General features: G+C 42.0%; 1 protein-coding gene across 4 annotated transcripts; it reads left to right on the top strand.

Annotated features, from left to right (window-relative positions):
* Positions 1 to 1,494: 1,494 nt before the first annotated feature.
* Positions 1,495 to 11,265, top strand: LOC113008333 (lanC-like protein 3). 4 transcript variants are annotated; one of them, XM_026145685.1, is made up of 7 exons: positions 1,495 to 2,121; positions 5,872 to 6,042; positions 6,174 to 6,224; positions 6,565 to 6,648; positions 8,660 to 8,825; positions 8,911 to 9,118; positions 11,030 to 11,265. In XM_026145685.1, exons 1-7 carry the CDS (start codon positions 1,588 to 1,590, stop codon positions 11,187 to 11,189), a joined length of 1,374 nt encoding a protein of 457 aa, XP_026001470.1. In that variant the 5' UTR covers positions 1,495 to 1,587; the 3' UTR covers positions 11,190 to 11,265. The 4 variants fall into 4 exon arrangements, with proteins under 4 accessions (XP_026001470.1, XP_026001472.1, XP_026001471.1 ...); XM_026145687.1 differs by lacking the exon at positions 6,174 to 6,224 and having other exon boundaries at positions 5,872 to 5,995; positions 6,560 to 6,648; XM_026145686.1 differs by lacking the exon at positions 6,565 to 6,648.
* Positions 11,266 to 14,221: the final 2,956 nt, after the last annotated feature.

Genomic DNA, 14,221 nt, shown 5'->3' with positions numbered 1-14,221 from the left:
ATACACAGGAGGTGATTAGGGGAAGTGGAGACACATGAGGAAACAGCTGACTAGGATAAACATAATGATGCACAGGCAAGAGTAAAACTAACCGCATGAGCACAGAACACAAGACCCCTTTTCAAAATAAAACAGGAAACATGCAGACTTAGACACGACAACCAGAACTTGACAATGTAAGACACAGACATGAAACGCATGAAGAGCAGGGGAGATTTAACATGGTTGGAAACGGAGGGGGAAATAATAAGAACTAGAAACACTTAGGCATGATAATACAAACTTGATAACATAAGACACGCAGCATGAAACACGAAGGGTGAGGGGAAGCTTAAATACAGGGGAAGAAAACACAAGGAGTCTAATAACCAAATGAACTTAGATAACCTAATGAACAAAATAAACTCAAACTTAAAACGCTGGGTCAAAAGACCCAGGACCATGACAGTGGCTCTCTCCTCCATCTAATGTACAGGACACAGTGCAGCAGTTAAACCCTTTTGCACATCCTCTAGAGTGAAATAACAAATAACATGTTTTACAGGTTAGAATAAAAATGTCAATCATATATACTCCACCTCTGCAATATTCTGGATATAATAACTGAGCTATTTTTACATTTCGGAAACTTTGTAATATAACTGTGTTATTTCGTTTAGTTCAGTCTGTTACTGTTCTTATTGTTTGGGAGCAACTGTGACCACATCATTTCCTTAGGGATTAGTAAAGTTTCCTCTTTGGAGCAATGATCCGTTCCAGATTCAGGTTTGTCATACAAAATAAATTCACAGAATATGATGGCAAATCTCTAACTGCCCAACAACATACAGCACAAAGGGTTATAGTACAATTGTATGCGCAACATGAAGCAAGCTATTGTTTCAAAAAACTAGTTGAATTTGATCAGCTTTAACATAAGAAATTAAAATTTTACTTTTCTTTTACATATCGAGCTTGTTTATTTTATTTTATGTTACTTTGTAACTGAGATTCTGTCTTCTGTGTGGTTTTCCCTTACTGGGTTACTTTATTTTGCCATATTGTTTTGTATTCTATTGATGTATTCTACTTTATTTAAGTTTAATTATTGGTTGTGTTTATTGTAACACTTGGAAGCACCCGCAGTTATCTTAATAGGAGGAAATGCACGGGCTGCATGAAGGGTAAACTGTCTCAGAGTGGTTGATGTTCATGACCATTCAGGACTTGTGCAGACTACTAACCAATAAATACACACCTGAATGAATTTTACTGCATAGTTTCCCATTAAAATGCATCTTTAGCCTGTTTTTGTTGTGATTTACTGTTAAAAGAGGCCAAACCATTCTCTATGCTTGTTGTGGCTGTTTGCGACTCTGCTACTTCTAGAAGGACTGCTGAGAGGGTGCAAGCTGGAGGCTGACAGGCTCAGGTCCTTCCAGCCAATATGAGGCTGAGCCATCACTGCTCGCGTCCAATCAGCTGAGACCTGATGGGATTGGATTAAAGTGTTTCTCCTCTTGGATACTTTGAGTAGCTGACACGGATCTGCGTTATCAGTGGGTCCTGCGTGCACGTCGTGCTGTCTCTATCGGCTTTTCGTCGGTGATGGAAAACACTCGCTGCTTTGCCAACCGTTTCTCCGACTACAAAGGTGCGCTGCTCCCGGGCCAGGGCGCCGAAGCTGCCGTGCCCGTCGTGGTCGCCAGCATAGATAAAATCCTTCAAACTGTTCCCATCGACCTCAGCGACTGCGACGGAGGGCTATACGATGGGCCGGCCGGGGTGGCTTACATGCTGTATCACGTCAGCGAGTTCCCGCTGTTCTCTGAGTACCGGGATGTCTACCTGAAGACGGCCAAGCAGATCATCGACATGTCGGTCAGATACGTGGATGCGGAGCCGGACAAAAACATGCGTGCCGCCTTCCTGCTCGGCGGGGCGGGCATCTACGCTGTGGCCGCTATGATCTACAAGTCCCTGGGCTTGGCTGATTTCGTGAAGCCGCTGACTAAATTCCGTAACCTGTGGGAGGTGTGCGCTCCCATCCATTTTCTGGAGTGCGGCTCGGATGAGCTGTTTGTAGGGCGGGCTGGGTACCTGTGCTCCGCCCTGGTCCTCAAACAGAAGCTGGGCATAGAGGTGAGCGCACAACAACAGCATGGCGCACTTTAAAATGATAAATCCCTCTCCGAGAATAAACTTCAGCTGCCGGAGCTGCCACTAACGAAAAACAGGTCTAAGTGTGGACTAGATTAGATAAATACGTATTCCTAATCTGAATCCAAAAGCTTGTTTACGTCAGTTTTTTCTGCAAAGGTTATTTTATAGACCGAGATTTTAAAAACACAAGTGATTCCAATTTTTATTTCGAAGCTCAAGGTGCTGTCATAACTTCCATTTCATATTGCAGTTCATTGATTTAAATACTTCTTATTAGTTTACTGATTATAAATTTTGTATGAAAATCTCTGTGGGAAAATCTCAAATTCCCACAGAAATCTTAACATTTTCCTCGGACAGTAACTAACTGGATAAATCCATCATCTCGATGAATGCTGATAAAGATTTTCTCACTAAATAAATTGTCCGATTCTTCTCACACCATTAATTATACAAAATAAAGATAAAAGCAGATAACACCACAGGGAGTCTGGGTACAAGTTTTAGGGCGTTGTGTTGAAGCGCTGTTTACGCCCACTGCTGGACAAATTGTGTGATGCACAATTTCCAAATTCCTCCAAGGTGGGGAAAAATGAGGGCGTATATAAAACTAATGTTGGCCTTGGTTCAGCGCTGGTGACTGGTCATTGCAAGTGACCAGTCACATTGTTATTAAGTCATAGCTTGACAAAAAAAAAAAATATATATAACAGAATGTGAAAAAAAAATCCATGAATCCACATGGTAGGATTTGTAAAGAATTTATTCGTAAATCAGGGTGGAAAATAAGTATTTGGTCACCTCAAACAAGGAAAATCTCTGGCTCTCACAGACCTGTAACTTCTTCTGTAAGAAGCTTTTCTGTCCCCCACTTGTTACCTGTATGAATGGCACCTGTTTGAACTCATCATCTGTATAAAAGACACCTGTCCACAGCCTCAAACAGTCAGACTCCAAACGCCGCCATGGCCAAGACCAAAGAGCTTTCGAAGGACACCAGGAAAAGTATTGTAGACCTGCACCAGACTGGGAAGAGTGAATCTACAATAGGCAAGCAGCTTGGTGTGAAAAAATCAACTGTGGGAGCAATCATCAGAAAATGGAAGACATACAAGACCACTGATAATCTCCCTCGATATGGGGCTCCACGCAAGATCTCATCCCGTGGGGTCAAAATGATCATGAGAACGGTGAGCAAAGATCCCAGAACCACACGGGGGGACCTGGTGAATGACCTGCAGAGAGCTGGGACCAAAGTAACAAAGGTCACCATCAGTAACACACTACAACGGCAGGGAATCAAATCCCGCAGTGCCAGACGTGTTCCGCTGCTGAAGCCAGTGCATGTCCAGGCCCGTCTGAAGTTTGCCAGAGAGCACATGGATGATACAGCAGAGGATTGGGAGAATGTCATGTGGTCAGATGAAACCAAAGTAGAACTTTTTGGTATAAACTCAACTCGTCGTGTTTGGAGGAAGAAGAATACTGAGTTGCATCCCAAGAACACCATACCTACTGTGAAGCATGGGGGTGGAAACATCATGCTATGGGGCTGTTTTTCTGCCAAGGGGACAGGATGACTGACCCGTGTTAAGGACAGAATGAATGGGGCCATGTATCGTGAGATTTTGAGCCAAAACCTCCTTCCATCAGTGAGAACTTTGAAGATGAAACGAGGCTGGGTCTTCCAACATGACAATGATCCAAAACACACCGCCCGGGCAACAAAGGAGTGGCTCCGTAAGAAGCATTTGAAAGTCCTGGAGTGGCCTAGCCAGTCTCCAGACCTCAACCCCATAGAAAATCTGTGGCGGGAGTTGAAAGTCCGTGTTGCTCGGCGACAGCCCCAAAACATCACTGCTCTCGAGAAGATCTGCATGGAGGAATGGGCCAAAATACCAGCTACTGTGTGTGCAAACCTGGTAAAGACCTATAGTAAACGTTTGACCTCTGTTATTGCCAACAAAGGTTATGTTACAAAGTATTGAGTTGTATTTTTGTTATTGACCAAATACTTATTTTCCACCCTGATTTACGAATAAATTCTTTACAAATCCTACCATGTGGATTCATGGACTTTTTTTTCACATTCTGTCTCTCACAGTTGAAGTGTACCTCTGGTGCAAATTACTGACCTCTGTCATCATTTTAGGTGGGGGAACTTGCACAATCGGTGGCTGACTAAATACTTTTTTGCCCCACTGTATATATATACTATTCAGCCAATAACATGGCAGCAACTCAGTGCAATTAGGCAAAGTAGACAAGGTCAAAATGACCTGCTGAAGCTCAAACCAAGCATCAGAATGGGATGATGGTATGACTACTTCAGCTGCTGATTCACTGGGATTTTCCCACACTATCATCTTTGAATGATTCCCCCCCCCCACATGTTGTTGATCAGAACTCAGAGAAGAATGGCCAGTCTACCTCAAACTCAGGAGAAGACAGAAGTAACTCAGATAACCACTTGTTAAAAATGTGTTCACATTTTCAGGTTGGATAAATTTAGGATTATGTTAGGAAGGGCATCCAGCATAAGAATCTTTCAAATGAAAGGTAACACCTTGTGACAAGGGAACAGTGGAAAGTAGCTTCATAAGGTGTCGCTGTTCCCCCTGTGAGACGTTTGGGTTACATGCCCTGAGACTGCTGAAAGAGCAGCTGTATGGGTTTCACACCTTTATCCATTAACAGGGAATTCAAGTGTGGAAAAAAGAGATGTAAAAAAAACCTTTAGTGATTTCAGAGAGAGATCTGTGAGACCAGACAGACTGGTTCAAGTGATGTCACTGGAGTCAGCACCACATGGATGTTTGAAAATGGAAAAAAAAGGTTGTTATGGAGTAGAAAAAAGTGAGTTTCCCAGACATCTGTGGCTCACTGTAGTGGATGTCTGCCTGAAGCGAACAGGTCTTAAACTTTTCGTCGTCTCAAAGTCAGTTTTTTAAACGTGTCAAAGACCTTTACATAAAATAAGTAAGTAATCGCACCACTCGTGAATTCTAATGCTTGTTGAGTGCCCCAGAGATGGTGGTTACTAACAGCTGTCTAAATGAAGCTCTTGAGCAGCAGCTAGAAATTATGCAACCATGGTGCAGTTTGCAAACAGCCCTATGTTGATGCTTTGCATTTCAAAATTTCTAAAAGTGTTAGTCTGTGAGTCTTTCTCAATAAAACATTTTGGAATCATAAGCTTTTATTTCACACAGAACTCATCCCTGCAGCACTTTGTCAGCATAATATAACCAAATGTTGTGAGTCACTGGAGTTACACTGAACATGTTGTTGGTTTTGACATAAAAAGATAACAGATGAATAATCTATGTTAAACATTAAGCCTGCTTCTGCTTTAAAAGTTTTTATTCTTGTCATTATTCCTTTAAACATTCATCACGAGTCAGTCAGTGTCATTATTTTGCATGATTAGACCTGTACTTGGAAATGTTTGGGGCTGGCTTTGCTGGGGGAGGAATAGCAGCACAGGAAGCCTTTTCACTGAGCCACTGTGCATTATCAGATGCTGGGCCTGCCTGGACTGAATCAATACAACCATCATGTTTTTAATTACACCTGTGCTTCAAAATATTAAAATGTCTCCTGGGAGAAAGGTCAGTTTGCAGTGTGGGTGTGCACAACCATTAAAATGTTTAATATTTTAACGCTGCACAATGTATTTCCAATTGAGTTTTTATCTGTGTTAACTGCAGTGTGTCATTTGCTCTGCAGATTCTGAGCAAAGATCAAATCAAATCTATTTGCCAGGCCATCATCGAGTCAGGAAAACAGTATGCCAGGAAGAAGAGAAAGCCTTTCCCCCTCATGTACTCGTACTATGGAACAGAGTACCTCGGTAAGAACCACCAGCTTCGTGCAACGTTCAGTGCCCTTGTTATAAAGGTAGTGTAAATGCACAATATCAGGATTTTTCACAGTTTCAGTCCTCTGACCACAGCAGGAGCTTCTGTTGTCACAGGACTGGTGTGTTCATGTGTGTAAAACTAACTGTCCTTTTCCTTGATGGGCATCAGAGGAAGAGACCCCTCAGGGTTGAAGTAACTTTCACATCAACAGAGTTCATAGTAAGCATAGCCCTGCTGGCCACTTTTGCATGGATACAGCAACATCTTTGAGGATGACGAGGAAGTGGAACAGTTATATTTTGAGAGATCTGTAGATTAGAAATACCTGGATGAAAATATATGCTGAAGATCCTGCATGTGTTCTCAGTTTGCCTGTCATGAGAGGTTTGCTATTGGAGGAGTTTCTTGATCGATTTGCGGTGGGCTGGGCTGCCTCAGAGAGTCTTGGTTTCCTGCATGTGTTTAGCATTATTTAGGAAGTCTCGCTCCAGGATCCCAACGAATTACATCCATGTTTGATGATTCTGTAACTTACAATTCTCATCCAACGCCAGTGCAGGAGGAAGACATTTCTTTGGTGGAGTCTGGGGTGGTGGATGGTTGGAGACAGGAGCTATGGGCCTATGATAAATGCTTTCCTACGGTAACTGATTCAGTCATGTTCACAGTGTTTTTTCACGTTGCTTTCAGGTCATTTAAACATTATATGAAAACCTGAATATTCAGTACAAAAGCGCAACAGTGCAAAAGTCTTGAGCCACCCCTCATTTCCTTATATTTATCGATTAATATGGGAAACAGCTGCAGTGATTTATTGAAACATGTGCAAACATACATGGAAATACAGTTTAAACAGCAAAAACAGATTCTGTTTAATTCTGTTAAACTTGAAAGTCAATATTTGCGATGATCACCTTTATTCTCCAGCACAGCCTGAACTCTCTCTGGAAAGCTTTCTTCTATTTTCTTTACGCAGTTTTCAGGAATAGTGCTCCGGGCTTCTTACAGGATGGATCTTGGTTCCCTTTTGTTCCATTTTCTGTCAAGATGATCCCACACAGCCATTGCCACTTTCCAGATGGTATCACACTTCAGTGTCGTGTCTTTTTATGCTTGAATGATTTATAGGTCAGTAAAGTGGATGCGTTGTACAGGGAGATGGCCACAGGCAGGAATGATTTCCTGTGTCGTTCAGTGGTGCTTTTCGGTAATCTCAGTCTCTCACTGAACGAGCTCCTGTGACTGACCAACATGTCATGGAGTGGGTGGGAGGTGTTATCCAACATTGTCTTTATCTTGGACAGCATCCGCCTCTCCGACACCACCTTGAGGGAGTCCAGCTCCATCCCCACAACATTGCTGGCCTTACGGATCAGTTTATTAAGTCTGTTGGCATCTGCGACCCTCAGCCTGCTCCCCCAGCATGCAACAGCATAGAGGATCGCACTGGCCACCACAGACTCATAGAAAATCCTCAGCATTTTCTGGCAGATGTTGAAGGACCTCAGTCGCCTCAAAAAATAGAGACGACTCGGGCCCTTCCTGTAAAGTGCTGTGGTGTTTTTAGCCCAGTCCAGTTTATTGTCAATGTGTACTCCAAGGTATTTATAGTCCTCCACAATGTCAACACTGACTTTAGTGGCTTATTTAAAAAAACAAGTCCTCTGAAAATGTCCAGGTACAAAGACTGGATTGAATTTGAGTGAAAAAGCAGCCAATGTCCAAAAAAGAAACCCAAACTTTTGAAAGACCTTCAGAAAGCCTAGAAAACTACTACTAAAGACCATTTTGATAATGACAAAGTCTGGCTCTTTAGAAGCAAAACAAAAAGAAATTATGAGTGACTCAAGACATTTGTACGTTACCATAGTTACTACCGTATTTTGAGTATTATGTAGTTGTTACCTATAATGTGAGAGTTTGGAAATATTGTCATTGGATGTGGAAAGCAGTTAAACTTGATGCGAATCTAAAAATGTGCAGAATCATCCAGCTATGATGTTCTTGTCAGGAGATAATCTTCTTGGATGGTTGCAAGGCTACAAAGGGTTACTCTTCTATCTCTTGTTATTTCCAGCGTCAAGCATGTCCGTATACTTGTAATTAGATCAGTGTGTAGACGTGTGTGTCTATTGTTCAGACTAGAGGACCTCCGGACAACACATGTGTTCAGATAGTCTGAAGCCTAATTACTCTATATTACTGGATCCCTTCAGTGTCTTTTTAGCTCTTTAGTACAGGTGCTGCATTCCTGCATCATGTACAGTAAATACTGTCCTGACGAAGTGATCTCTAGTTTTGAAGCATTCTATTTGTGGGCCAGATGTCATGTAGCTGACGGACACTTCCCTGTTCTTGCATCAAGTTCGGGCTGCTGATGTATTTCCTCAGTGCTGGAAAATAGGACTTTATGTCACCTATCAAAACTGTCAAATATGTACAGTGAGCTCCGGATTAGAATGGAACAAAAACAAGTCCTCCCGTTGTGCTCTGTGAGCGTTTGCGCTTTTGTGCTCTGGGTGGTGTCCGTCTGTGTGCCTGGCATGGTGTTTTCCTGCATGCCTGATTTTGTTTGTGCATGTGCGACCCTCCCCACACACCTCGCCCTCCCTCCTCTGTCAGGCGCAGCCCACGGCCTTTCATCTGTGCTGCAGATGCTGTTGAGCTACCAAGACATGCTCAGTGGGGCTGAAAAGGATCTGGTGTGGCAGAGTGTTGATTTCCTCATGAACCAGGAGCAAAACTGTAACTGGCCTGCAGAGCTGGGAGCCATCATCGAAAGGGAGAACGAGTTGGTGCACTGGTGCCACGGAGCCCCGGGTAAGCTCAGAGCTGTTAATGCCCATCATCCTGTTCCTGTCCCGTGGTTTAGAGCCCCACTGCTACACTGTCCTGTCTCTTACAGGTGTGGCGTACCTTTTCGCAAAAGCCTATCTGATCAATAAGAAGCCACAGTACTTGGATAAATGCATTAGAAGTGGAGAACTCGTATGGCAGAAAGGTCTGCTGAAGAAAGGTCCTGGGATTTGTCACGGAGTTGCAGGCAGCGCATATGTCTTCCTCCTGCTTTATCGGCTCACAGGCAACTCCAAATACATCTACCGTGCTCAGAGGCAAGAAAGCCCTCCTTTTCTGGGGAGCTGCAACAACCCAGCAAACATTTTGATATTGAATAACTGTTTTTTGTCAACATCAAGTTCGAATAAATACACTCAACAAAAATATAAACGCAACACCTTTGTTACTGCTCCCATTCCCCATGGGATGGACGTAGAGACCTAAAGCGTGTACCAGTTCCCACGAATATCCAACAACCTCGCACAGCCATTGAAGTGGAGTGGACCAACATTCCACAGGCCACAATTGACAATCTGATAGACTCCATGCGACGATGTGTTGCACTGCATGAGGCAAATGGTGGTCACACCAGATACTGACCGGTTCTGGGTCCCCAGACCCCCAATAGCGCAAAAAACTGCACATTCCAGGGTGGCCTTTTGTTGTGGGCAGTCTGAGGTACACCTGTGCACTACTCATGATGTCAGATCAGCATCCTGATGTGGCACACCTGTGAGGTGGGATGGATTATCTCAATATAGCAGATGTGCCCACTACCACACATTTGGACTGATTTGTGACCACTGTTTGGGAGGGATGGTTATATTGTGTATCTGGAATGAATTTTAGGTCTCTACGTCCATCCCATGGGGAATGGGAGCAGTAACAAAGGTGTTGCGTTTATATTTTTGTTGAGTGTAGTTTCAAAATGACAGCTGACCTGACATTGGTTTGAGGTACTTCAAACCATCAAGGCAGCTTATGTGAGAGCAGTGTGTAATTCAGGGTTTGGTAACATTAACATCTAACCATCTACAGTTTGGTTTCTGCAGGTCTACTGCATCCAGTTTCTACCAGGAAGATGATGCCAGGGTTTCAACCATGTCTGCTATTAAGAAGTGTAACATAAATGTGATTAATGGCTTTGTAAAACCAAAATAGTGGGAATATTCAGGCTGTATTCAGCATTATCTGGTGTGTGTAAAATTGCTGGTGATTTAAAGGAAATGCTTAAAATTTTGAGAACTTTTGCTTGTCAAGAATTAGATGAGTAAATTGACACAATGGTCCTGTCTTCGTGTCTATTTGAAGCTGACCGAAGACAGTTAGCATAATGTAGCACAGAGCTACATGGGAGGAACCAGCTAGCCTGGCCATTAAACAGTGAACTGTCATTTTTACACTTTGATTTTTGGACACATTTCAAGGGCTTTAGGGGTCCTGGCATGTGAATTATTTCACCTTTATTATATTACCTTATCAAAGCCAAGCTGTCTGCTTTGGTTTATTTGCAGTGCTAATGCTAAGCTAGGCTTCCTGGCTTTTGCTACATGTATAACACAACGAGTGCGGCATCAATCTTTTCTAACTCTTAAATGTTTGAAAAAAACACATTGGGCATAACAAGAATCACAAAAACTGTTTCATCACAAAAGCTTCATACATGTGGGTCATGTTTTTACATTAGCAGCAGTGACAAGCACGCATTATCTACATCTACAGCAGCCGTTGTCATGTGACTTTTACACTATATGCATATCAGGTCTGTGACTTTACATGATCTGCTTGCCCTTTGCAGCAATAACATTTACAGTTGATTGTGGAATATCTTGGTAGGAAGAAATTTCACAAGACTTGTTGCAATGATGACATCCTGTTAGAGCACCATGCTTCAATGTCATGACCTCTTTTGAAACAACCTACTCTTTTACAAATGTTTGTTTAAGTTGTACTGCGTGGCTAAGTGCTTGATTTTATACACCTGTGGCACTGAAAACACCTGAAATCAAAGATTAAGAGGTGTGGCCCAATGCTTTTATCCACATTGTGTACATTTATTGTCTTAAAAGGAGGTTCAGAAACTTCAGGTGCACTCCTGATCTCTACAAGAAGTTATAGCTCAGTTCTGGACATGCTGCTTTCACATTGTGTTTTTATGTGTCTCCATTCTTGTTTTGTCCACACAGGTTTGCAGAGTTCCTCTTCACTGAGGAATTCAAGGCAGGCTCTCGCTCAGTTACCAGGATCTACAGTCTGTTCGAAGGCCTGTCGGGGACCGTTTGTTTCCTGGTCGACCTCCTGCAGCCAGACCAGTCAGAGTTCCCTCTGTTCAGTGTCTTTGTGTGAATGGACTGAAAGGTTACTGCTGTTCACTGACCTGAACAGACCCCCCGCCCCTTTCCCAGTGAAATCGCTAAACAACTTATAGAAACTTTAGAGTCAGGATTGATATTGTGATCAGAACGAGAGTGGAGGGATGAATGTTTTTTGTTTGGGCTTTAGATCAATATCACACAGAGGAAAGTTGCTGTAGAAAAATTGTCTTTTTTCTGTTTTAATGTTGAGCTTTGAGGCTTTATCCGATGCATGGCACTCACAAAAACATTGTCCATTGTTGTCACTAGTGATGGAGGTCTATATGAGATGTCCGTTGGGCGTATACATCAATAAATCTGTTTGGGGACAAATAACAAAAAACAAAGATGCTTCTTGTAACTCCAGATTCGTCTGGGAATCATCAAGTTTGCTTCTGTATCGTAAAAGTAATGCAGTGATAGTTGTGAATGCATCCATGGGTACAGTGCAATTTTTTTAATGGTGTAAACAAATGTAGGCTAAAAACAACGCGGCCACAACTAACTCACTGACTCCGCTAACACTAAGCTGTACTTCTTGTTTACATCACCCAAAGCGCCCAGATTGTTCCGTCTGTGTTGTCGTCTGCTTTATCAGGGTCACTCTAAGAAAGGAGCCCAGCACTAAAGTACAGAGATGAGAAACTGAGATATTCTTCCAAGATGCTGCTCTCAGGTCAGAAACACACAAGCTACTTACACATAAAAGTAAAAGGCAATCACACCCCAGTCACACACACAAAAAAGCTGCAAACAGAAAAACGAGTGTCACATAAATGCCTTTAAAATTTTTCTACCAGTTCACCAGCTCAGCGTCACATATCGCAGACCTTTGAGTTCATGTCTTTACATAATCGCAAACTATAAAGATCATCAAAGCTGGGTGGGGAGGTACAGAAGGGATGTAACTGTTTATCGACATAAAAGTAACACTTTGTTTCCGCTGTGCTGTTCTCACCCGCTGAAGCTGAGGTTACGCCTTGTACCAGTGTGACAGCCATTTGTGTTTATTAATATTTCAAAACTATGTTAGCTACTGTGTGGGTACTTTCAAAGTGATCAATATGTTGTGATTGGTTTCATCTTTTACCCTACAGATAAACAATAAGTTAGTCTGTACCTTTGTGATGGAGACGGAGGAGAAAAGAACAAAGTGTGCTGCCGATGTGAGAATTTCACTTTTCGTCCAACTCAGTCCGTTTCTTGAGGCGACTCTTTCTGTGGTGAATTTCTTGAGCTAAATGCGCAAATGAGGCTTTACAAACAAATGTCTAGCTTTCAGATATGATATCACATCTCTCAGAGAATAAGAAGGCAGAGAATACAGGAAACTGAAGATGCTTTGGGAAGCTTATATGAACATGTGGCTCATGTTGATTAAAAAAAACTGCCTGCGAATAACAGCAAACCAAAGCAGTTTCCCAACTTTAACTGAGCCGGTTGTGAAACATTTACAAGCTGTACATGTGTGCTGCTGTTTTTCATTTGCAATCCAAGCTGTTTAAAACAATACCTGCTACTGGATTATTGATACCAATAAAGTGTCCAGATGACAAAATAATAGAGATGACTGGTGTTTTATTCAAGGGAGAGGCCTTGCAGGAAAACACACTCAATACATGAAAACACAGAACCGAAGCGTCCACTGGTGATTGATGAGGATCTGTTATTGGAGACTGCATAAAAACTGATGACTTTTAATTGCTGTAATATTTTATCAGCTTTTCAATGCCGCTTTATGAACAATGTGACAGAGAAAAAAAATCCCCTTGTGAGTGGATCAGTACTCGCAATAGAAAAATATTACACTTTTTCAAATGTATTTTTATGCTTTTCAGAGCTGGAACCATCGAGCTTGGATGTGCTGGTCCACAACCGCACAACAGCCGTCAGTGAGGTTCATATAGATAAATAAATGATGCTGTACATACTTGTTTTACAACATTTTAACAGTATTTTATAGGTATATGCAAGTATGTATAGGTTGCACTAATTATATTTCAGTTTTGGGGGGTTCTTTTATCAACCTGGCTCCTGATGCAGTCTTTAAGGTTAGAGCAAAAGTGGAGGTTGAAGATGGAGCTAGTTTAAGTCCAAAGGTGAAACAAATAGACTTAACCATCTTCTATGACCACATGGGGGGGGTAACAGGTTTTTTTGTGGGTTTTTTTACAAAATTAAATTTAGTTTTTGTTCCTGTTGTTTCTCCTTTTGCATTTAAAATTGTTTACTCAGTTAATATATACATTCAGCTGATTTAATTTTGTTAGCCATTATTTTTTGGTGCCGTTGTATTTAGCTGAACCTCTCAGTGCCCATTTATTTCTTAAAATGGCTTATTTATGTGATTGTGCATATCTGACATTATTTTTGTTGTTTGTGGGGTAAAATAAAACCCACATTTTGGAAATCATTACACTTGTGCCTGTATGTTAATGGCTGCTTAGTCCTTGATATTGGTAGAGGCACTGAACAGTTGGCTTTTAGAGCGTAAGAGGAGAAGGACGCTTCGCTTTGTTGCAGCCTATAAACATTTGTAATTTAATGGAAGCTGCGTATTCTGAGCAGATAAAAACTACACTATTACATCTTTTATTTTATATTTTACCTTTATTTAAATCCATTATAGGAGTGTTGAAGACAATGTGAAGATATTAATACTTAACGTGGGTTAGAGGCTCTTAATGTCGTCTAGAACAGAGTCTCAATAAAATGTCTGAACCTTTCTCATCAGTATTAAACTCCAGCACTACAGGCTATTTAGAGGTGAGTATTTGGTCCAGCTGCGGCCCACACATGTAGTGGGCCACAGCTGTTACGTGGGTGAGCTCAGCTGCCTCAGTGCAAGAACATTTTCACCTTACATGGGCCAGATGTCAAGTCACACCTGTTCCTGCCAGGACTTTAACTGAGCTGTAAGTGCCAAAAACAACATAGGTCTCATCTTGGTCATATCCCACATACATGTACACTCTCTGGCCACTTTATTAGGTACACCTTGCTAATATTGGACCCTATTTTGAC

Source organism: Astatotilapia calliptera, chromosome 16, assembly GCF_900246225.1.
Source record: "Astatotilapia calliptera chromosome 16, fAstCal1.2, whole genome shotgun sequence".
Lineage (NCBI taxonomy): Eukaryota > Metazoa > Chordata > Actinopteri > Cichliformes > Cichlidae > Astatotilapia > Astatotilapia calliptera.
Note: the sequence above shows the minus strand (reverse complement) of the source record. Positions and strands in the feature narration are given on the sequence as shown.